General features: G+C 46.7%; 1 protein-coding gene across 4 annotated transcripts in view; it reads left to right on the forward strand.

The window, feature by feature from the left end:
* Nucleotides 1–23,080, forward strand: part of SEPTIN6 (septin 6) — a 62,841-nt gene that overhangs the window by 15,203 nt on the left and 24,558 nt on the right. For all 4 annotated transcript variants that reach the window (XM_054695580.1, XM_037512020.2, XM_054695581.1 and 1 more), the window contains exons 3-5: nucleotides 7,524–7,719; nucleotides 16,908–17,094; nucleotides 19,790–19,951. In XM_054695580.1, coding sequence (XP_054551555.1) covers nucleotides 7,524–7,719; nucleotides 16,908–17,094; nucleotides 19,790–19,951 — 545 coding nt within the window. The remainder of the gene's footprint in view (nucleotides 1–7,523; nucleotides 7,720–16,907; nucleotides 17,095–19,789; nucleotides 19,952–23,080) is intronic.

Here is a 23,080-nt window from a genome sequence, read left to right on the forward strand (position 1 = left end):
TTTAGGGAGAGCAAGACATTTACCTGAGGCAACACAGAGTAAGTGGCAGAGCCCTGGCAAGAGCCTAGGTCTGGCTGACCCTTTGTTCCTCCCACTGCTTCTCTGACCGCTGCCAACACCATCTCTTGAGAGCACAAAAGCACTTTGGAAACTGCCAAATACCAATCAAACAAATATGAGGGACAACAGTTCCTTGACATTCTTTTAAGAATCTCTTAGACCTTGGAAGTCCCAAATGTGCCAACACGATCTCAGCATATAATTTCCACCGTACAGTGCAGTAACGCATACCCGAATATTTTCAGTGACCTACTTCCAAATCTTAATGATTGTATAAATACCCTAATAAAGCTGGTTTTCACACTGGGCTGGTACACTCAAACACTTTCGCTAATCACCTTTTCTTATTTTCTGTTAGAGCACACGGGGGAACTCATTCATGTTGGGGATCTGAACCACAATGGAACTGGATATTTTACTTTTCAATGTAGTCTAAAGATCTGTTTTTTAACGAAGGTCACTCATTTCCTGGGTCTCTTTACTTTTCCTTCTCCTCTATTCCCAGCACTCTTTTCTAGACCGTTATCTAAGAGAGATAATCTAAGAGCAAGAGAATAATAACTACATACTCAAGGACGAATAGAGAACAGCAAAACCACTTGTAAATACTGATGACGGGCAGTCAGCTAGGGTCTCTCCCTGAGCCGTGCGACTCAGTCCCATCTGACCGGCTTTGGGACAGAAGAGATGAAGGTACATGCCTTGTCGAATGGCTCACCTTAGGTCTCAGAGTGCAGATATAAGCTGTGACTTCTTCAAATGCCAAAAGTCTGTTCATGATTGTGATTAGCTGCTAATTGGAGAGGGACACAGCTAAGTAGAAGTCATGGTGATTGACGTCAAGGTCAAATGCTATCACACCCATTATTAGTGCTGCTGACTCTCTATTTAACCAACAGGAGCTCCTTTGGCTGATGGCCAACTTATTTCACATAATATGTGATTACTGAAAATTTTCCACATCAACATACTGGCTTCCTTTGGTATTCTCCCCAGAGCTCCGTATGACCTGTAGTGAGGTTGAGGAGATGAGACATGAACAAACAGACCCATTCTAAGGAACCTTCCAACCAAGTGCAATTGAGTGGGCTGGTAAAGCTTCAGGAGAGAAGCCATGTAAATCAGAATGGCCCTTTGAGTGCGGAAGCATAGAGTAAGTGGACATGTGGATCATAGACTCCCCTGAGTCCCAGAAGAAGAGACAGCCAAGTTCAAGGCAAAGTGAGTGGGAGAAATAATAAACCACTGTCCTCGAGTTCCCACCCAGGCATTGTACCATTACAGCTGCTTCAGTGTGCCCCTGCTGGGATGGAATTTCTCAATTGCCTGGGCCAGACTTTCCAAGAGGGGTGAGGTAGCAAGGAGACCCCTTACCCCCAGTGAGTCATCCCCTCTCTTTCTTTTTTTTTTTTTTTTTTATATATAGAGGCATGTTTTATTTATTTATTTGTTTGTTTATACATGCATTGGGTACAGTCAGAAGCACGGGAGGGTGAGAGAATTCACCAGAGCCAGAGCGGGGAACAGAACAGGCAGAAGGACCGAAGTACACTGCTGAGGGGAGCAGCGGGCGGCAGGAGAGGTCTGCGCGCCATGTGGGACCCTCCTCCGGTGGCCAAGGAGCAGCCGGGGATCGAACCGGCGCCGCAGAGACCGCGGGCAGCTTCGCAACCCAGCGTTCAACCACTGCGCCACTGGGGAGGCCCCATCCCCTCTCTTTCTTTCTCTACTTGTCAAGCTTCAGGAAATGGCGGCCCTGAAAACTCCCTTCTCAGCCCTGCAGGGGCAACTATGGGATGCACCAGCCTGGATTGGGTTAATTACGTCCTCCATCCCCAGCCGAAAAAAGCCTCTAACTTACCCGCTTTGCTCTCTGGCTGATGCTCATACCCTGTCATTGCCCAGGGAACCCTCAATTTGGGCCAAGGTCAAGAGGCTTAGAGTGACTCAAAGGTTGCAATTTCAGCCCAGCCGTGGGGCAGGGTCTGTCACTGAGGGTTCATAGGAGGCTGCCACAAGTGGTCTTTTCTCCCCAGGACTTCCAGTCATCATACGTCATGCCTCCTGCCTGTGCGTAACTCAGCTCTCCTTTTTTTTTTTGCTCTCCCCCTCAGCTTTCCTCCATTAATGACTGTTGTGAGATAATGATTCTATGTAGGCATAGAAGATGTTCCCCCAAAGGATTTTTGTTTGTTTTCTGATCAGGCATTTTAAGTGTAAAATTATGGTAGCACTAGCTTTGATTATTCACAGAGTCCTAAGATATTTTTATCACAGTATTTTTTTTAAGATTTATTTATTTATATAAGGACTGGGGTACAGGCCAGATGCACGGAAGGGTGAGAGGATTCACCAGAGAGAGTGGGGAACTGAACAGGCAGATGGACAAAATACACTGCTGAGGGGAGCAGCGGGTGAGACAGGAGAGCTTCACAGTGCAGACAGCTTCACAGTGCAGTGCTCAACCACCTGCACCACCAGGGAGGCCCCACAGTATTTTTTTTATCCAGATGCTGGGCTGCTGATCATAGATACTAGCCCAGCAGAGTAAGTACCTCACTCGTGTGTGCCTGTTGGGACTGAGAGAATTTTTATGAACCTAGAGCTCACTTCGTATGTAAGGGTGCTGATAAATGGCACCTATAGTTACTCTTTTTAGAAGACCAGGCACACAGTTGAGACCATGTTATGATTCCTCGCCAGCAGATTCTCTCAGGTTGACAATAGTAATTGGAGTGAGGTTCCCCTCCCCCCATAAAAACATCCCCTAGTCCCTTAGGTTGGCAATCGCCAGGATCCCATGATTCTCGATACAGTACAGGAGGCTTCATAGGAACCTCCCAAGCTGGCAGGACAAATATTCAGGAGCCCATTGCTTTGGACAGCTGGGAAAGCACCCCAAAGAGACTGAGCCCTCCAAATGTGCCAGCAACAGTCATGCCTATGAGGAGCACAAAGGGTCATAATGATAATATTTACTTTGAAGCTGCTCAAGATTCCAGGCTCAATTGGGCTCTGTTGAACTTGGAAAACACACACACAAGAGAATTCGGATTGAGGCTCACTCCTGGGGGATGGGAAGGGCAGCTAGCCCTCTATCAAGGTCAGGGATCAGTTGTACCTGTTCACCTGTTTAAGCCAGGCTGCCTGTTGTGGTGGCCAGGGTTGAAAAAATCCACTCTCAGGAAGAAAACTGGTTATAACGTTTACCAGCTCAGGGTGTTGTGATTCCCACCATAGCTGATTTTAAGCCACCAATATGACGTCACCGTCCGTAGTCTTGGGAAGAGTTACAGGAAACAGGGAAAGCTGGCTCCACTCTCCTGTTGGCCAGTTTGCTTGCCAGGACTCTGCAAGTTCAAAGAGAAGAGGGCAAGGTCCCAGAGCCAGGCTTGACCTCGTCATCCCTGTCTGTAGGCTCTCCTGGCCAGCTGGAGTCCCTGGAGAGCTCAGTTCTGCTGAACTCAGGGCTGTTTCCCTCAGTTTATTCCAACATTCAGAGTGAGAAGGGACTTAGGCTCCAAGTGAGTGTGAGCTCCAGGCGTACAGGGGTCATGGCTGTCTTGTTCCTGGCTCTGTAATTCATGCTCGGCTCCTAGCACTGTGCCTGGCTCCTATTAGTAGAGACTTTCTAAATATTTGTTGACTGACCAAATGAATCAGCATATCATGCCTGAAGCCCGTTGGCTATAAGCTTGGCCTCCAGGGCCAGACTGTGCATTCAAATGCTGGCTTGGCCACTTACTACTTTGTGACCCCGGAGAGGTACTTCATTCATATTTTACAGATGAGGAAGGCAGGAACAGTGAGATCGAGGACCTGGGATAAATTCACACAGCCAGAAAGTGGCTTGGTTTTCCCATCTGTAAGCTGAGGACAAGTGATAGCATCTCCCTCATAGGCTTGTTGTGGGGAAGAGGTGAGGAAATAGACGTCAGGTACTTAGAGCCGTGGGGGTCTGCCACTTAGCAAGGGCTCCATGAGTGATGGCTGTTTTTATATTTTTTTAAAGATTTATATATTTATGCATATAAGAACTAGAGTGTAAGCCAGAGATGTTGGGGGGGGTGGTGGTGAGAGGATTCACCAGAGAGAGTGGGGAGCAGAACAGGCAGATTGACTGAAATACACTGCTGAGGGGAGCAGCAGGCGAGTCAGGAGAGGTCTGCTGCACCGTGTGGGTAGCTCCCTGGCCGGCCGGGGATCGAACTCTGTGCTGCAGGGGCTGGCGATAGCTTGATCGCACTGTCTTTAACCCCTGCGCCACCAGGGAGGCCCATGATGGCTATTTTTATAACTCCAACCTGCTCATTTTATGGGAAAGGGAATTTGGGGCCCAGAGAGGGGAAAGGGCTCAAACCAAGGCTGCGTAGTCATGTGGTGATACCCTGGCTGGGGCTCTGCACTTCATGACTTGTGAGGACTTTTAATTTAAGTGCTAAGGGAATGCAAATCTTAATAACAAACAAAGAGCTTGCATTTTCTTTTGCTTGATGCTTTTCTTTATGACCGTGATTTTTAGTGATTTTTAACAGCGTAGAGAGGTCAGCATCAACCTATCCCAGGGAGTACAGTTTGAAAAAACATCTTTTCACAATACATGTTTTCAGTTAAAATTCTATTTTTTAAAAAAACCTGTTTCTTCCCGAATACTATCTCCATGAAGCAAAGTGAGATGAAATTCTCTCACCGGCGGAGATGACTTAAAAAGGGTTAAGAAACCCTGCTGTCCACCATGAGAAGAAGGCGGGAGGAGAGAGAAATTGACCCCTGGGGACGCCTCAGCTTTCCTGCTGGAATCTGATTGCCAGACCCCACCTTCCTGCAGGGATGTGGAATCTGCTGAGCCCATTCGAGTTAGCCCCACCCCTACTCAGTACTGGTGCTAGGGCAGTGTGGGAGGGGACAGCGTTCTAGGCACAGGCTGGGTCTGTGGCAGCCATTGAGAAAGCCTGGGCGCCACACCGATGGAAATGTGGGATGGGCCCCGCCATAGCCATGGGATGTGGCTCGATCTCCTGCTCTCCTCTCTTGTTGCATTTGTCATGATTCCCTGGACACCTGCCGGTTCTTTTCTTCCAGACATTCATCACTGGGCATCTAATTTCCACAACCCTTTGTGCTGGCAGGGCTCCGGGTGGTCATTTTCCATGCTGTTCCTCCCTGCTGCCTTGCCCAGCCCTGCCCTGCCCTGCCCAGCAGGCCAGGACCTCCCGTACTCCAGCTGTGCAAACTGGGGTGCCTCACTCTGTAGGACTGCTCCTGAGGCCCATGTGCCCCTCCTCAGGAAGATGCCCCAGATGGGTGTTCCCCAAGAGTCCTTAGAATCAAGGAGCCAGCTCAGTGTCGGTGGGACAAGGCCCAGCGCTCTCTGGTAGCTTTGGGCCATTCCACAAGCAGCTCCTGGAACACAAGAGGGAGTGGAGGTGGGGGTGTCCATGGAAAACTCATTAGACACTTCCAGAGATGACTGAAAAGTAACGCCAGTGCCAGGAGGGAAGGCCAAATGGGGGAAGGAGCGGTCCTTGGTGTCCTGCCTCAAGGGAGCTGGTCCCATCGGCACCCCTCCCTTGGGCACAATGGTGGGGCTGATACATTCCATGGCTTGGCCAAGTTTACCACCTCCCATGGCAAAGGCCCCACCTCACCAAATTTTCTTGGGACCTAAATACTTCCTATTCCTTTGTGGAGGGAAAAGGAGACCTCCTCTGGGAGGATCCGTGTTGCTAATGGGTATAGCAGACCCTGGCTGGAAACATGATCTGTGCGAGGATCCTTTTTTCTGCACCCTGGCAATCAACCACATCCGTCAGGCCCAGCTACGAAATTGGGCTGGGAGGCCGGGTAGCCAGGTCGAGTTGAATGTTCTCCTTATTCTCTCTCTCTTTCTCTCTCTCTCTCTCTCTCTCTCTCTCTCTCTCTCTCTCTCTCTCTCTCTCGTGCGCGCGCGCGCACACACACAAACACACACACAGAAAGTTCTCATAGATAGATATTTCACAAAACACCTCCCTGTCATAGCTCATTATTTTGGATCAAAGAGGCATGGAAGATGCAAAGCTATACCCCCCGCCCAGAGGGTGGGACGGGACAGACCCTTTGCAGTTTTATGTGTGTGTATCCCTGATTCCTGGACTGCTTTGCAGATACGTGCTGCTGGGGGTGGGGGGTGGTTGGCAGGTCAAGATTGGCCCAGAGCAAACCCACTTCCCACGGTGAAGACAGGTCAATGCCCGCATCTCAGAGGTTGGGAAGGGGGAGGGGAAGTGAAAGGTGATGTGGCAGAATAGCAGGTAGTCTATGCACAGGTTTCTCTGCTGTCCCGAAGTAGACTATTCTTATTTGACAGGATTTGGTAGGTTATTTTGGGGTTTGGAACACTCAAAAAATTTCCATATAAATTAATGGTAGAGTTCCCAGACCCAACAAATAGCCTACCAAATCCTGCCAAACACACGCCAACTTTCGGGTGACAGGGGAAATTGTATACAAAGAGCAGTCCAAGGTCATTAACAACTGAGTCTTTTGTTACGGGAATTCCTGAATTGCTTTGGGTGGATACAGGCTAGATCCATGGAGACTTAAAAGGCTGTAATGCCCAGTCCAGCTCGTGGTCTCATGTCAGTTTCCTGCCTGACTCTTGCTACCAGTTCCCCTTCAGTGTCTTCATTCCCCAAAGACTCCTTGGCTCCTGGCTGTAGCTTGATATTCCTTGGGTCTCTCAGGAAAAACCTTCAAAAACTTTCTGTAGTCCCCCACAACCCTCCCCCCACTCGTTTCCCTGGTGTGAAAATCAAGACTTTTGAAATTCCAGTGGTTTAATTTATCAATATTCTGTAGCCTGTTAGTTAAACAAACAAATGACTGGTTTGTTTGAAATTTAAAGAGAAAAATAATTTGTGGCCTGCTAAACCTCCCACCCACCACCTTAGCTACAAATGAACTCACTGAAAGCTCCACTGGGCTAGGAAGAGAAGTCTCCAACTGGGATACACATCCAGGCATCCAAGGAAACTTGTAGAAAACACAGAAAAGCATTAAAAAAAAAAGAAGTGAAAACCACACTTCATCCCTACTGCCCAGAGAAAACCGTTGGTAAGAGTACGCTGTATTTCCCTGCAGGCTTTTTCTAGATACAACTCTACCTCTCCACCACTGCCCATAACGTGGATTCTTCTTCCGACTCTAAAAGCCGTACATAGGCAGTTTTCAAATAACTCAAACAATATGAAGGTTAAAGTAAAATGACTCCAGTCCCACAACCCAGAGGTGGCTACTGCTGATACTTTTGTGTGGCTTTTTTCCATCTTCCTCACTTAACTCAGATTGTGCAGTCTATAGAGATCTAGCTGGTGTTTTATTAGTACATTTTCTCATGTCAGTGAAATGCACCCGAGCCATGATGTATAATGGTGACATAGTGATTGTGTGAATGGAACATAATCTGTGCGTTTGCTTTTTAGGAGAAACAGGTTTGGGCAAGTCCACCCTTATGGATACCCTATTCAACACCAAGTTCGAGGGGGAGCCAGCCACTCACACACAACCAGGTGTCCAGCTCCGGTCCAATACCTATGACCTTCAAGAGAGCAACGTGGGGCTAAAGCTCACAATTGTTAGCACGGTGGGCTTTGGGGACCAGATCAACAAGGAGGACAGGTAAGGAGGGCAGTTGGTGGGGGGCTATGGGGAGGAGCTCAGCATGGGAGTCCAGCTTGGACCCCCTCTCAGAACTGGGTGGGCAGGCAGCAGACACCTCACAAACACCGCCTCCACCTAGGGTCCCTGTCTATAGCAACTGTTCTATTCCATATGCATTGCCAAAGAAGGGTGTCTTTCCAGTCTACATGGGTGAGGTGTCCATACCATTGGCAGACATTTATTGAGGTCTTACTTTGTGCCAGGCACTGCAGGTCTCTGATAATCTAATAGGGAACAACTTGGTCTCTGCCCTTGAGATGCTTACAGGAAAGACTGGTGTTAAAAAAATCGGTTCTAGGGCCTCCCAGGTGGCGCAGCGGTAGAGCGCTGGGTTGTGAAGCTGCCCGCGGCCTCTGTGGCGCCGGTTCGATCCCCGGCTGCTCCCCAGCCACCGGAGGAGGGTCCCACATGGCGCGCAGACCTCTCCTGCCGCCCGCTGCTCCCCTCAGCAGTGTACTTTGGTCCTTCTGCCTGCTCTGCTCCCCACTCTGGCTCTGGTGAATTCTTTCACCCTCCCGCGCTTCTGACTGTACCCAGTGCATGTATAAACAAAACAAACAAACAAACAAATAAATAAATAAAAAAACATGCCTCTATTAAAAAAAAAATTGGTTCTATCGGGCCTGATATGCCCTGTAAAGGTAGGATCCAAAGAGATAAAGCACAAGTTACAAAAAGGAGAGGGTAGTCAATTCCACGTGAGAAGTCAAGGAAGGCTTCATCGAGGAGGAGCCTCCTGATCCGGCCCTTGAAGGATAAACTGTTTTGCCCAGACAGACAAGGGAAGGGAGGGATGGACAATCCAGGCAGAGGTAACTGCTTGTACAGCAACAAAGAGATGTGGCATGTTCTAGGGTACCACAGGTCATTCTGTTTGGTTAGACCAGAGGCAGAGGTATTGTGCAGCTAATGAAGCTAAAGCTTCAGTGCCCTCACTTGCACAGGCCCTTCCAAGGCCTTATCTCCAATTTTTAGTGATAATGTTGTATTATCATTCTTGGAGGACCTTTCAAATCATATATGCTTTAGACCCTGCAATACCTAGGTGTGCCCCTGGGTTAGTGAGTGAGCTAGGGGACTAGCAGGGGGAGATGTATGTGAAGAGGTATGCAGGGGCCAGATCATGGATAGGTTTCTAGAATGTGCAGATAGGAAGCCAGTGGAAGATATTAAGAAGCAGAATATTATAGTCTGGTTGGCCTTTGAAGAACATACTTTGGAATAGTACGGGATAGACTGGAGAACAAGAAGACCAACTGGGAGATTGTTAGGCCAGTTAGGTCAAGGCAGTGGTAAAACAGTTACTGAGATAGGGAAGAGGATACAGATATGATCAGTATGGGGCGGGCCGAACCAATAGGACTTGGTAGAGACTTCGTGTGAGATTGTGAAGGCAAAAGAAGAATCTCGAGTGAGATCTAGATTTCTGGCTTAGGAAAGTGGACAAATGGAGAGGTAATAAGAGAGAACCAGGTTTTAAGAGACTCAGTCTGTTGAATTTGAACTATCTATGGTCTGTCGAGAGATACGATGACCTTTGGCCCCAGGCAAGTGGATATACAAGGTTCAAGGTCAGGAGAACATCTGGACTGGACATATATATTTGGGTCATCAAGGTATAGGTGATATATTCTCATTTGTAAGATTACCCAGAGATCAGTAGGGCAAGATGAACACTGGGCTAAAGGCAAAAACCTTGGGCTGTTAAGTCAGCAGATGGAAGAAAAGCATCCTGTGAAAAAGCTGAACAGGAATAAACAAAGAGGTAAGAGGAGAGACTGAGGGTGGGGATTGAGAATGGTGTGTGAAGCAGGGGTGGGGCAAGGCTCAGAGATGGGGATGTGATAAGTGCTGCAGTCAAGAAAGGATTGGGGGTCAGGTACCTTCTGTATTTAAACAGAAGTCACATGGTTACACTTGTGTTCAGCTCAGAAAAGGCCATTCATCATCTTGAGCCAAGTGTCTGCTCATTCTTTGAGGATTCTCTTGCTTAAGAAGAGAGGAACTGTATCTCAGATTCTCCTGTTTCTCCCTTAATGTTACAAGAACCATACTCATTTCCTTATAAATATATTTAACGTCTTAGTAATTGAACTGAATTTTGTTTTCACTTGGAATTCTAGGACACCTCTTTCGGTTCAGAATGAATTAGACCCTGGGCACGGGGATATTTGGGCCACCATATGCGTGCTTAATCTCAGCTGTGTGTAGCTCAGGAGCTCATCAGTTATAATCTCACACTTCTTTCAGGTACATACATTCAATACCCAACACTGGAAAATGCCTTGGTAATGATGGTTTGGGAAGACTGAAGTGGTATGGCCTCTTAAAAAGCTAATCTACTTCCATTATATATATATATATTTTTTTTTTAAAGATTTATTTATTTATTTATACAAGCACTGGGTATAGTCAGAAGCGCGGGAGGGTGAGAGAATTCACCAGAGCCAGAGCGGGAAGCAGAGCAGGCAGAAGGACGGAGGTACACCGCTGAGGGGGAGCAGCGGGCGGCAGGAGAGGTCTGCGCTCCATGTGGGACCCTCCTTTGGTGGCCGGGGAGCAGCCGGGGATCGAACCGGTGCTGCAGAGGCTGCGGGCAACTTCGCAACGCAGCGCTCAACCGTTGCGCCACCGGGGAGGCCCCTACTTCCATTATATTTTTAATAACCGTATTGTTTTTTCCTGATTATGAATGCAATACACTCTCATACAAAATCAAATAATACAAACTTGATTAAGTAGAAATGAAAAACCTCCTTCAAAGTGGACTGGGGAGCAGGGGTGGAGTAAGCTCCATGGATTTGTACTAAAAAGCAGTGCTTTGGGCATGGCCAGGACGGTGTGAGCATAGATAAGTCAGTGTGGCTGCATTAGAACTGCTTTTCCCAGGGTGAATGGGTAGGCTGCGAAGATCAGTGACTGAGGCTGGATCCTGCAGAAGCCACCATTAAAAAAAAATTGCAGTAAAAGGAACCCAAGAGGGAGAATGCGAAGGACAGACTGGAAAAGGCATGCTTAGGAACTTAGACTTTGGATTCAGACAGACCTGGGTTCAAATCCCATCTTGCTATTTAATAGTCCAGGGATCTCGAACAAGACAAAGTCTCTATGCCTCAGCTTTCTTGCCTGTAATGTGGAGCAATGATAACATTAATATCTGCCTTAGAGTGTTACGGTGAGACATGTCATATGTGGCCTATGTGACATATTAAGCATATGCTTAAATAGTGCCTGACACAGAGTAGTAAACAGAAGACATTATCATCATCATGACCTTTATTGTAGAAGGATCAAAGGAGAAGTATAAGTATCACAGAGAATATGGAATAGAATGATAAATGGTGTCCAGGAAGAGAAAAACTGGAAAATATCCATGGAGTTTGGCTACATGAAGGTCATTCATACACTTAAGAATAATAATTCCAAGGGAATTGTGGGTAGAGACTACATTGCCATAATTGCTGAGTGAATGGGACGTAATAGCAAAAAGAACAATAGACCAGAAAAGTGATTGCAAGATCATATTCATGTTTATATAAGAATTTAGTATATATAACTCAGCAGGGAAAGAATGGACTATTCCAGATATGGTGCTGGGAAAATAGACCATCCATTAGGAAAAAAATAAAATGAGGTCCTCCCACATAAATATCATTCACAAAAATAGATTCCAGTTGGATTAAACACAAATTCTAAAAATATAGGAGAATATTTTTAAATTGGGGTAGAGAAGGCTTTTCTAGTCTTGGCATAAAAATTGAAAAGTCACAGAAGAAAAGACTGACAGATTTAAATTCATAAAAGTAAAAAAACTTGTATGATATGAACAAAAATTTATGAACAAAAGTAAAAGTGAACTGCACATGGGGAGAAATATTTGCAAGCTATATAACAGAATTTTTCTAAAGTATATAAACAGCATGTACAATTCAATGAGAAGTTAAAAGGTAATTGACAGACAGAAGGGGAAATAGAAATAAATGGTCAATCAACATATCAGATGATGCTCATTCAACATCACTAGTGATTAGTGAAATGCAAAATGAAACAATGAAGTATTTTTATCCATCAGATTTAGAACAGTTAAAGATTAAAGAAATAATATCCACTAATACCATGTAATTTTTTTAAAGATTTATTTATGTATGCAACAAGAACTGGGGTACAGGCCAGAGGTATGGGGTGTGAAAGGATTCACCAGGGACAGAGTAGGGAACAGAACAGGCAGACTGATGAAATACACTGCAGCGGGCACGACAGGAGAGGTCTGACAGGAGAGGTCTGACAGGAGAGGTCTGCCGCACCATGTGGGAATCTCCCTCGCTGGCCGGGAATCGAACTGGCGCTGCAAAGGCTGCAGACAGCTTCACAGCGCGGCTTATTATATGTGGTACCTAAAGAAATGAAAGAAACAAACAAACTAAATAAAACAAAAAAACCCTTCTAGTTTGTAAAACCGAAATTGTGCTTAGCAGGAGGAAGGGGAAAAAGGGAGGGGGAGGTTGGGTAAAGAGGGGTCAATTCTATGGTGACGGATAGAATTGAACTAGGTGAACGTAGCAGAGTATATACAGATGCTGATTTGTAATGATTATAATGACCATAATAACTGTGATTATAATGATTCACACCTGAAATTTATCTGTTGTAATGCGATGTTACTTCAACAAAAAAAAAAATTAAAAAGAAAAGCATTCACAGAGGTAAAATTATTATTTATCTATAATATGATTATTTATAAAAACCAAGTAACTAACTGAAAAACAATTCCAATGAACAATAGTTCAGTAAGGTAGCCGGTTTCAAAATAAACATGCAGAAAGACTTCATATCAACCAACAATAAGCAATTAGAAAACATAATGGAACAAAAGACCCCACAAAACCCTACATTATCTGTCCCCTGCTGCATCACCTACTTTGTCTCTTATTATTCTTTTTTTTTAATTGAGGGGTTATTCATGTAACATAAAATTAACTCTTTTAAAGTGAACAATTCAGTGGCATTTAATACATTCACAGTGTTGTGCATCCGACACCTCTATTTCCATCACCCCAAAAGGAAACTCATTAAACTCTAATGCCCCATTCCCCTCTTCCCAGATAACCACTATTTTCTATCTTGATGAGTCTGATCATTTTAGTATCTCACGTAAGTTGAATGGTGTGATAGTTGTCCTTACGTTTCTGACATCTTGCCCTTACAGTGTTTTCAAGGTTCAGCCATGTGGAGGGGGTGTGTCCAACTTTCCTTCCCTTTAATAGCTGAGTAATACTCTAATGCATGAATATTCTATTTGAATAATTTTTAAGGAATTATTTATTTATGCATACAAGAACTGGAGTACAGGCCAGAAGTGCGAGGGGTGAGAGGATTCACCAGAGACAGAGTGGGGAACAGAACGGGCAGACTGGCCGAAGTACACTGCTGAGGGGAGCAGCGGGCGAGTTAGGAGTTAGGAGAGATCTGCTGCGCCATGTGGGTTGCTCCCTGGCCAGCCGGGGATCGAACTCGTGCTTCAAGAGGCTGTGGATTGCTTCAAGGTGCTGTACTTAACCCCTTGTGCCACCTGGGAGGCCCTATTTGAATATTTTTTTATGAATATTCTATTTTGGATATTTCCATTCTCTCGTTTATCCAGTCATCAGTTGATGGGCATTGGGGTTGGTTCCACCTTACTGGCTATTGTGGATAGTTTATTGTTCTTCCTTCGTGCTCTAACTCCCAGCTCCCAGCCCTCTTCCCAGTGCTCAAATCTGTCAAGCTCGTTTCTGCCTGAGGACCATCGCGTTTGTTAGTCCCTCTGCCTGGAAAGCTCTTTTCCCACATCTCTCCAGGGCTTTCACATTGTCATCCTTGCAGCTCACATGTCACATCCTCCAAGAAGCTTCCCTGATCCCTGTATTTAAGGTAGCTGAGCCCTCAGTCACTTTTTATGCCATTATCCTGTTTTATTGTCTTAGTGGTGCATAGAGCTATCTGAGATGAAGAAGTGGTTTTGTGCCTTTGACTCTTTTTTTTTTTTTAAAGATTTATTTATTTATGCATACATGAGCTGGGGTACAGGCCAGAGATGCGGGGGGTGAGAGGATCCACCAGAGACAGAGCGGGGAACAGAACAGGCAGACTGACCAAAATACACTGCTGAGGGGAGCAGCGGGCAAGACAGGAGAGGTCTGCCTTGCCATGTGGGTTTCTCCCTGGCCGGCCGGGGATCGAACTCGTGCTGCAGAGGCTGTGGATTGTATCACAGTGCAGTGCTTAACCCCTTGCACCACCAGGGAGGCCCTGTGCCTTTGACTTTTTAGCAACCTAGCGAGGCCTATGAGATCATTCTCAGAAGAACATTTTTAAATGCCTAACTTACAACAATTGTGTTAAAAATACAGTTAGCAAAATATTTAAAATTGTGATTTAGTAACCCATGTGCTTCTTTATTAATTCCTGAAATAATAATATCTACATGCAGGCCTAATAATATCATAAATTAGAAGCTGTGATGAGTATAAATGTAATTTTGAGATATTTCAAGAACTGTAATTGGGAACAAAAATATAAGTGATTATTTGTTGGTTATGAAATCATAGCTACTGCTAAAATTACTGTAGATGGTTACTTTTGTTTTTACCTGTTCGGTACTCTAAACTTCTGTTTAGTGGGGGAAAAAAATGTGGTTTTTTTTTTAATCCTATTCAAGTTCAAGGACCCCAGGTTAAAACCTCTGCCCTGAAAAACAAAGGATAAATAGTAGTGATGAGGAGGGGCCGGGTGTGTTAGAGCTGGGTCTTGTGGGCGAAGGAAGAGATGATAGTAAGCCAGGCAACAATGAAGAAAGCTGCCCTCTTCACCCCCTTATGGAACTTGACTGTGGGACATGTAGAAATTTCCAGTTGAGAAAGATACGTGGGAAGCAGCATCTTTGAAAAGCAGTCAGGTATCACTTAGAGAAAGGATGTATTTTTTTGTGAGGAGTTTCCTTTGAGAGGAAGAGATTTTGTTTACCAGGGACTGGAGTCCAGTGAGGAAAGCAGAGTGGGGAGAGGCCTGGCACCCGTGGGAAGGTGAACCACCGGGTGTGGGGGTGAGAGAGCAGAGTGGTTGGTGGAACCCCTACATAGATTCCAGATATCATACTGGATACAGAAGATAGGAAAGTGGATAAAGCAATAAAGAATCTCACATGTAGGATTAGTCTAAACCCAATCCCGATGCTTGATTAGCTGGTTTTGCTGATCTGACCATGCATCTCTTCAGAGACCCTAAGGGCCAGAAGCAGCAGCAGAAAGACAGGCCCAGGGGTGGGGTAGGGTTGGGAGGGGGAAGCGAATATTTCAATCTTTTCTTTCCTCCTTTGATTCCTTTTGCAGAGCAAAACAAAAAACAAAAAGCTATGTAATGAGAAAAAAAAAAATGAAGCTGTGACATGATCCCGTCATTCAAACCAGCCAGTCATCCAAAAATTAATCAGCTGAGCTTAAGGGATGCATCCTCCACCGTCATTCCTAATTCTTCAGGAACCTTCTAAAGATCTTTGCAACCCAGAGATTCTTTGATGCTGTTACCCTTTAGAACAGTGTCTGGCTCAGAGGGATCAAAGGAGGAAAGAAAGGACTGTATTTTTAGATTTTTCTCTGGGGCTCCAGAGCTCCCCTGCACCTGATCTCTTCTCTGTGTGTAACTCTCGGGGTCTAGGTTTCTGTGATTCTTTTTTAAAAAGCTATTTTCCCTTCTCTACCAGGGGGATCTTTCAAGATGGCTCAGGTTGGGGGCTGTTACAGGTGGAAGGCGTTGGCTGGGCCCTGCTCCTCTTTGATTGTGTTCTCTTCCGGCAGCGTTAGCTGTATCCTCACTGCCTCTGGTCGGATAACGAACCTCTTCTAGCCTGAAGGGAGGAAAGTCTGGATGGAGAGGCAGTGGACAGACAGGTTGATAACAGAGGCAGGGCTGAAGCTAAGCTGACCTAGTTAGGGCAGAAAGAGGCTGCAGGGGTGGCAGGAGTAGCTGGGAGGGGACAGAGAAGCTCCCACCACTGGAGGAACAGAGGACTAACTATTGTTTAAGGCCTAGCCAGAAGTGAAGTTCACAAAGGGGAGTTTTGCCTGGGGCCTCAGTGAACTTGTGGTAGAGGTGAGGCTGGGGGCAGGGGTGAGAGTATCGCACCAAATTTTTCCAGATGCTTAGATTTTAAAATGACAACCTTGGAGGCACTGAGAATTAGAAAAATATCTGGAGTTTAGGGGATCCAAGTGGGGAGCTCCAATAAACACTGAGTGTTCTGACAGGATTTCTCAATAGTGGGTCAAGGAAAGGTCCTGACCTCCACTGAGTACCCAGCTCCCATTCCGGGCAGTGGGTGGGGGCATGGAGACACAGGAATGGAAGTCATGGACCAGCCTGGACCTCAGTCAGCCCATCCACAGATATTGCCAGTGGGGTCCATACAGCATCAGGGCACATGGGAGATAGAAAAGTGGCCTCCACAATCCCTGACCTTTTGAAGAAAGCAGTCTGTTTGCAGGAACATGAATCCTTGTGAAGGAACCGGTAGGCGACTCAATTGCATAAACATTTTTTTTCTTGGGTTCCTGAGCCACTGAAGGGATTTCTGACATCATTGCTGAAGGCTGTCTGGAGGAGGTGGCATTCAGTTGAGCCTTGAGTCTGGAAGGACAGGTTTGGGATGTGAATGAGGCACATCTAGGGACTTAAGTTTGTCTCAAGGAGACTAAGGGGGTGGTCAGCCTGATGGGATGGGAGGAATCCCGCTGGATGGGGAAGAGACATGACCGAAGGCATTTTAAGCTTCCTTTTAGAAGTGTTGTTTTTTTTTTAATTTTTTTATATTTATTTGTGCATACAAGAACTGGGATGTAAGCCAGAGGTGTAGGAGGGTGAGAGGATTCACCAGAGACAGAGTGGGGAACAGAACAGGCAGATGGACTGAAATACACTGCTGAGGGGAGCAGTGGGTGAGACAGGAGAGGTCTGCTGCGGCATGTGGGTCAGCTCCCTGGCCGGGGATCGAACTAATGCCACAGTGGCTGGTGATAGCTTGATAACGCTGAGACTTTAACCCCTCCACCAGCAGGGACACCCTACAAGTGGTTTTTGAAGTGATTCAGCCATCTCCCTTCCCTCCCCTTTAGCTATAAACCCATTGTGGAATTCATCGACGCCCAGTTCGAGGCATACCTGCAGGAGGAGCTGAAGATCCGCAGGGTGCTGCACAGCTACCACGACTCCCGCATCCATGCCTGCTTGTACTTCATTGCCCCCACGGGTCACTCCCTGAAGTCACTGGACCTGGTGACGATGAAGAAGCTGGACAGTAAGGTATGGTGTAGGGGCAGCCCGATGGCTGGTAGGAGGCTGGGCAAGCTGGACTCACTCTTACTATTCCCTTGTGTAAAGCAGGTGGCAGATTCTAGGTAGAGGTTTTGTGGCTTCCTCATCCTTTCCATTTCCTGTCCCTCCATAAAGGTGGTGATGTTGGGCCTCCCCTGGTGGCGCAGTGGTTGAGCACTGGGTTGAGAGGCTGCCCGCAGGCTCTGCAGCGCCAGTTCTATCCCCGGCCACCAGCGAGGGTCCCACAAAAATAAATAAATAAATAAACAGATAGATAAAAAGGTGGTGATATTGCTCCAGCGCCTGCGTCATAGACTTGGTGATCTGTTTCCCCAGCGCTGGGCATGGATTTGCCCTGAGTTGTCTTGCCCTGATCCCTCTTGGGAGTGAGTGTAGAAGCAAGCAAGATGATTGTCTGGGTTTAAGGGCTCAGGCTTTACAATAGAAAATTGTTTTTGCTTTGTGTGAACATTAACTGACCTGTACTAGAAGCAAACATGTGAAGTTGACTTTGGAAGTTACTCTTATCAAGAAGAATTTCATAGTAGCAGCGAACATTCCTTGAACTCTCATTATGTGCCATCACTGTGCTAAGTACCTCATGGAGTATTTCACAGGATCCTTGCTACAACCCTAGAATGCAAACCCTATCATTATCTCCCGTTTTACAGGAGAGGAAGCTGAGGCACAGAAAGGTTAAATGTCATAAAAGCAAAGCGACTGGCCAGAGCCTAAAATCAAACCCTGATCTGTGTGCCATGCTGTATTGCCAGCATCCCTGAAAAAGACCTCTGGGCATCAGGCTTGTCCTGCTTGAAGAGAAACTGAAAAATGCAAAGCCCACCACAGATATAAACTAGACAGTGAATCTTCATGTTAAAAGATCATTTGCTTGGGCCTCCCCTGGTGGTGCAGTGGTTGAGCGCTGGGCTGCGTGGCTGCCTGCAGCCTCTACAGCGCCGGTTCATTCCCCGGCCAACGGCAAGGGTCCCACAAAAAAAAAAGAAAAAAAAAAAAGGTCATTTGCTGTATAAAAGTATTGATCACAGATTCTTTAAAAAGCCTAATTACTAGTACATTTTCTCCCTCACCTATTGTATGTGTTTGATGCTGTGACGAATACTCTACATGAGTTATTTTATTTCATCTTTCCAGTAATGGTGGCCCCTATTATATTCCCATTTTAAATATGAGGAAACTGAGGCACAGAGCGCCAAATAGCCTGCTCAGGATCGGACAACTTGTCACGGGCCTGGGTTCTGGACCTAGCTCTCTCTGACTCCAAGAATGCTTTATTTTACAAAAACAAAAAAAAAACCCTAATTTGTGCACAGTTACCTAGTAGCACATGCACTATAAAAACTGAATTTCTGGTATAATCGAAACAGGAGCCTTTTTTCATCTTCTGCAGTAAGCTCACTGCCATGCTGGATAGGGCGGCTGCCATGCAGCTGGTGGCCTGGTGGGTGGGCTGGTTAAGTAGCAGCTTTTGGCATATGTTTATAGTGTGCGACGCGGGCGTGGTGAAAAGCAGCGAGGAGAATCGGCTCTGCCTGCTGCTCCATCATGGCAAGGGCTTTGACCCTCAATACCCTCCTCCAAAGACTTCAAGGGAGGTACCTCCAAGGTCTGATCTTTCTTTGACCCAGCACTGGAAGTCCCGTGCAGTTTAGTGGCACTGCTAAGGCAAAGTGCAGAGGAGGCAGAATTTGTGTCCCAAGTCTAGCACTCCCCAGAACTCCCTTTCAGAGCTTTCAGTTACTGTGCCCCATCCATGTCACCCCCTTGGTGTCTGCTGGCAGGAACGGCTGTGCTCTCCATGTGACTCTGAGCTCTGTGCATTTCAAGATCCTTTACCTTCTGACAGTAAAAGCTTTGTCCCTTCTCAAAAGAATTCCAAGGATCAGGGTTCAGGTGGCTTGAACTTTGGGGCGGCATTATACCTCTTTCCTGCTGCCTGAAATTGGGTGGTAATTATTCATGAGACCCAGACAGTATAACCTTTCTGCATCAGTGTCAGATAAAATGGGTAACTGCAAAGCTGTTTTTCCCGAGTGTCTGCTGCCGGAAAGAGGGCCGGGCGTGTATCCTCACTGCCCTGGCCCCCTTCCCTGCCATGGCCTGGGTGGGTCCCTGTCACACTCACTGGGGTAGCTTGCGCTGGATGGATTGGGCCAGTTCACTGTTAGTGAGGGTGGCCATGTCTCCCCTTGTCATCTTTCTGCTTCAAATGATCCAAAGTAGTGACCTTGATATTAAAATACCACAGGGCTCATCCATTTGGATGTGAGCTGGTAGACAGCTCATGGATTTGGGATTTGGACTTTGGATTTGGGAATAAGACTAGATTTGTGTCTGTATCCCAATTCAGTTCTCTACCTGCTCTGTGGCCTTCGACAAGTTACTTAACCTCTCTCTGCCTCAGTTTCTCATGGTAAAGTGGTGATAATAATACCTCCTGGGAGGATTATTCTCATGATTAACTGTGGAAGCCTTGTTAACACTTAGTTCAGTGGCCGGCACATAGTCAGCACTCGTTGTTTATTGTTATTTGGCTCCAGAAGTGGCCATCCCAGAACCCTGGGTTGAGCGCTCCCTCTGGCAGCTGGAGGAGGTCCCAGTTCTTGCTGCTGTCAGTTATGAGTAACCAACAATGAGCTTCCTCTGCTCCTCCCTTTCCTAGGTGAACATCATCCCCATCATCGCCAAATCAGATGCCATTTCTAAGAGTGAGCTAACAAAGTTCAAAATCAAAATCACCAGCGAGCTTGTCAGCAACGGGGTCCAGATCTATCAATTTCCTACAGATGATGAATCGGTGGCAGAGATCAACGGAACCATGAACGTGAGTGGGCACACAGGGGGTTCAACTTTTGGGTCATTTGCTTTCAAAAATTCATTCATTCATCCATTCATTCATTTATAAAATGGCAGTCAAACATCTTCACCCTCCATCTTAGTGCATTCACCTCTTGATTATTCGAGTGTCAGGTATCTGTGAGAGAGAATCCAGAACCCAAACAGCACCTCTCTGCCAGCGGTGGCTGCTTGAAAGGCTCAGAGATGCAGAGATTAAAAGCTGAGATGGGGAAAGGGCAAGGGCAAAGGCTGTCTCCAGGAAGTGGCTGCAGCAGAGGTTTCAGGTCTCTCCCCGCCTCCCCCCCCCCTTTAATGCCGCTCTGGTCTAGGCCAGACAGCCTTCATGGGGCTGCTGGAAAGGCAAACAGTCCTTGTCTCTGACCAAAACAATGTCTGACAACTGGTGCAGCCAAAGAAGGGCAGGCTGAAACAGTTGACTGGCTTCAGAGACTGAGGAATCTTCTTGACTCGGATAATCAAGCCTCTGCTCCTGGGAGGAAATAAGACATTTGCTTCCAATTTGGTTGGTGACTAGAGAGATGTAATTTTTAAGTATCGGGGTTATACTTTGCTTCATTAAGTGTGAATGAATAAAAAAAACCCACTTGCCATCTTTCCTCTCCTCCCCCACTCCCCCCCAGAGGATGAGTAATGAAGAAGGCAGAGAGTCAAACATCTCCTCATGCTTCTTTACAATGTGTTGATGCTGTTGCTGTGAAATCCTCAATGTTGTGATTTCAAGGAGACAGCTAATAGCTTTCAGAAAGCCTCTGCTTGGGGAACAGATTTCTTTTTCTCTTCTGAGAGGCATCAGTTTTTCCTAATGACATAATGCCTGGGTATAGCCAGACTCCGGAAAACCTTGTAATAAAAGCCATTTCTAGAAAACTTTCTTGCTGCCACTGCCCCCTAGGTTATCATTATAGCATCAGCTGCCACCTCCTATGCATCGGCCAACAAATTAGCATAGCAGGGCAGCAAGCCATTGTCTCGCCTGACTTCCTGCCCATTCATACACCGGAGTTGTTTGTTATTAAAAGTCCCTCATCATTTGTGACAAATCTGGTCTATGAGTGAGCTGTGTGGGTTGTGGTAGGTTGAGTCGTGTCCTCTGACAGGTTGTAAGCATGCGAGAAGGAAGAAAGCCCTCTCTTCCTGGGCTCCAGAGGTGGCAGCCATCACCCATTGACATCACAGTCACCCTCAGACCCCTTAGGAAGCCCAAGATCATCAAAGAGGACCAAGGAGTTCATCTGGCACCAGTCAGACCAATCTGTCAAAATTGGGTGTAACTGGCAGAAACTCAGAGGCATCAATAACAGGCGCAGAAGGCTCAAAGGCCAGGCTATGATGCTCACGGGAGCAAGAAAACAAAGCAAATGCTGCCCAGTGTCTTCCAGAAGTTTCTGGCACACAACGCCAAGGAACTCCAAGTGCCACTGATGGACAGACAGCACACCTTAACTGCACTGAGGTGGCTCACAAGGTCTCCCCCAAGAACTGCCAAGCCCCCGTGGGAAGAGCAGTACAGCTGGCCACCCACGCCACCCATCCCAATGCCAGGCTGTGCAGCGAAGAGAGCGAACAGCCAGCACCTGTGCACGTGTATGGTGTTAATAAAACCATAAAACTGCCGAAAAATAAAAATAAAAAAGGAAGGGGAAAAAAAAAGACGAGTGCTTGTTGCCTCTCTAGCGGGCAGGGTGTTTGGATGGAAACCAGGCTCTGTTGCGATGAGAAAATGGAAAAAAAGGTGCTTAGCCAGCGGAGAAATGGGGGCCTGGAGCGACGTGCTGTTCTGGAATTACTGGCACCGCTGTCTTGAAGGGCCTGCTCACCTCAGAAATCAGACCCCGTAGACACCACTGGGACTCAGATTCACTAATTCATCAAGCTATGGTTTGCTTTGCTAATGGATAGGGAGTTCTCAGCAGCCCCAGGGTGTCACCTAAATCCTATTCCATTACTCTGGCCCTCAGGAGTGACAGTTGTCCTGGCCTCGGAGCTCAGCCCAGCTCTGGCCTCCTTCCTTCTAGAGCCTAGGGCAACGTCAAGTTTGCAGACCTCCTCCTGGGCTCTCCCTGGCCAGGCCCGGAAGCAGTAGTTCTCAAGGAGACATCTTGGCTGTGATGGAGTTCACGCAGCATTTGTTCCCTTGCTTTTTTGAACGGGAAGGAGAGGGATGGCCTCAGCCAGGCTCCCAGGAACTGGGCATGCCTGGGAGGAAGATGTGCAGGTGAATGTTGCTTTGTGTGTTGTGATGGGGGAGGGGGTGGGGAGTCATCACCAGAACAATTGTCTAAAGCTGTGGTGTACAAAGCTGCATCATCAGTGACCCAGACCATGATGGTAGGAGAAATTTTGGATTTGACTCCAGCCCCACAGTCTCAGCCACGGCAGCCAATTGTCAATGGGAATTGGATTGGAAGAAGAGGAAGACACTTCTTGCCTAAGTGGAGAAGACCATAGAGTCACCCAGCTGCTCCCCACTAATGGCAGGAAATGAGAGGATGAGATGTCAGCCTCCCCCTTGTTTTATGAGTAGTTCTGCAAAACTGATTTCAGATTGAGGGGGCCAGAGACAGTAATGAGAGGTCTTACTGCAAGCTACAGTCATCGTAGGCCCTGATAGCTCTCAGGGTTTAATTATAGCTCTCAAGGATTAATACTAAAAATTGCTATGTTGTTCAAATTGAATGTTGTTCTTTGAGTGATTCAACGCATGACAAGAGATCAGAGAATAGACCCAGTTATTTGACTCAGTTCAGTTGGTTGGCCATTGGCGAATTCTTGGGTTTGGCCCCACCAAGAGATTTGGGCCCAATGAGAGCACATGGGTGTCCAGTAGGCTCACAGGGCACAAGCTTGTCCCTTCTTCAGAGAGAGCAGTGCCCTTTCCATTGTTTTGACAAACTTGTATGGAAATCACCCACACAAGGTTGACGTGAGAGAGGATTAGGCAATGTTCTCACACAGTCACCAGCAGAAGCCCGAGAGGAGAGCGAGCATAACCAGCTCGTGACTGGGAATTCTGTCCTTCTTCAGGGGCATGCCACTCATGATGCTGAGATTATTGAGGAATGGACGATCTTCACAGTCTTTATTTCACTGGTTT

The sequence above is a fragment of the Talpa occidentalis genome, unplaced genomic scaffold (genome assembly GCF_014898055.3).
Source record: "Talpa occidentalis isolate TD23 unplaced genomic scaffold, MPIMG_talOcc4v2.1 talOcc4.15, whole genome shotgun sequence".
NCBI classification, from domain to species: Eukaryota; Metazoa; Chordata; class Mammalia; order Eulipotyphla; family Talpidae; genus Talpa; species Talpa occidentalis.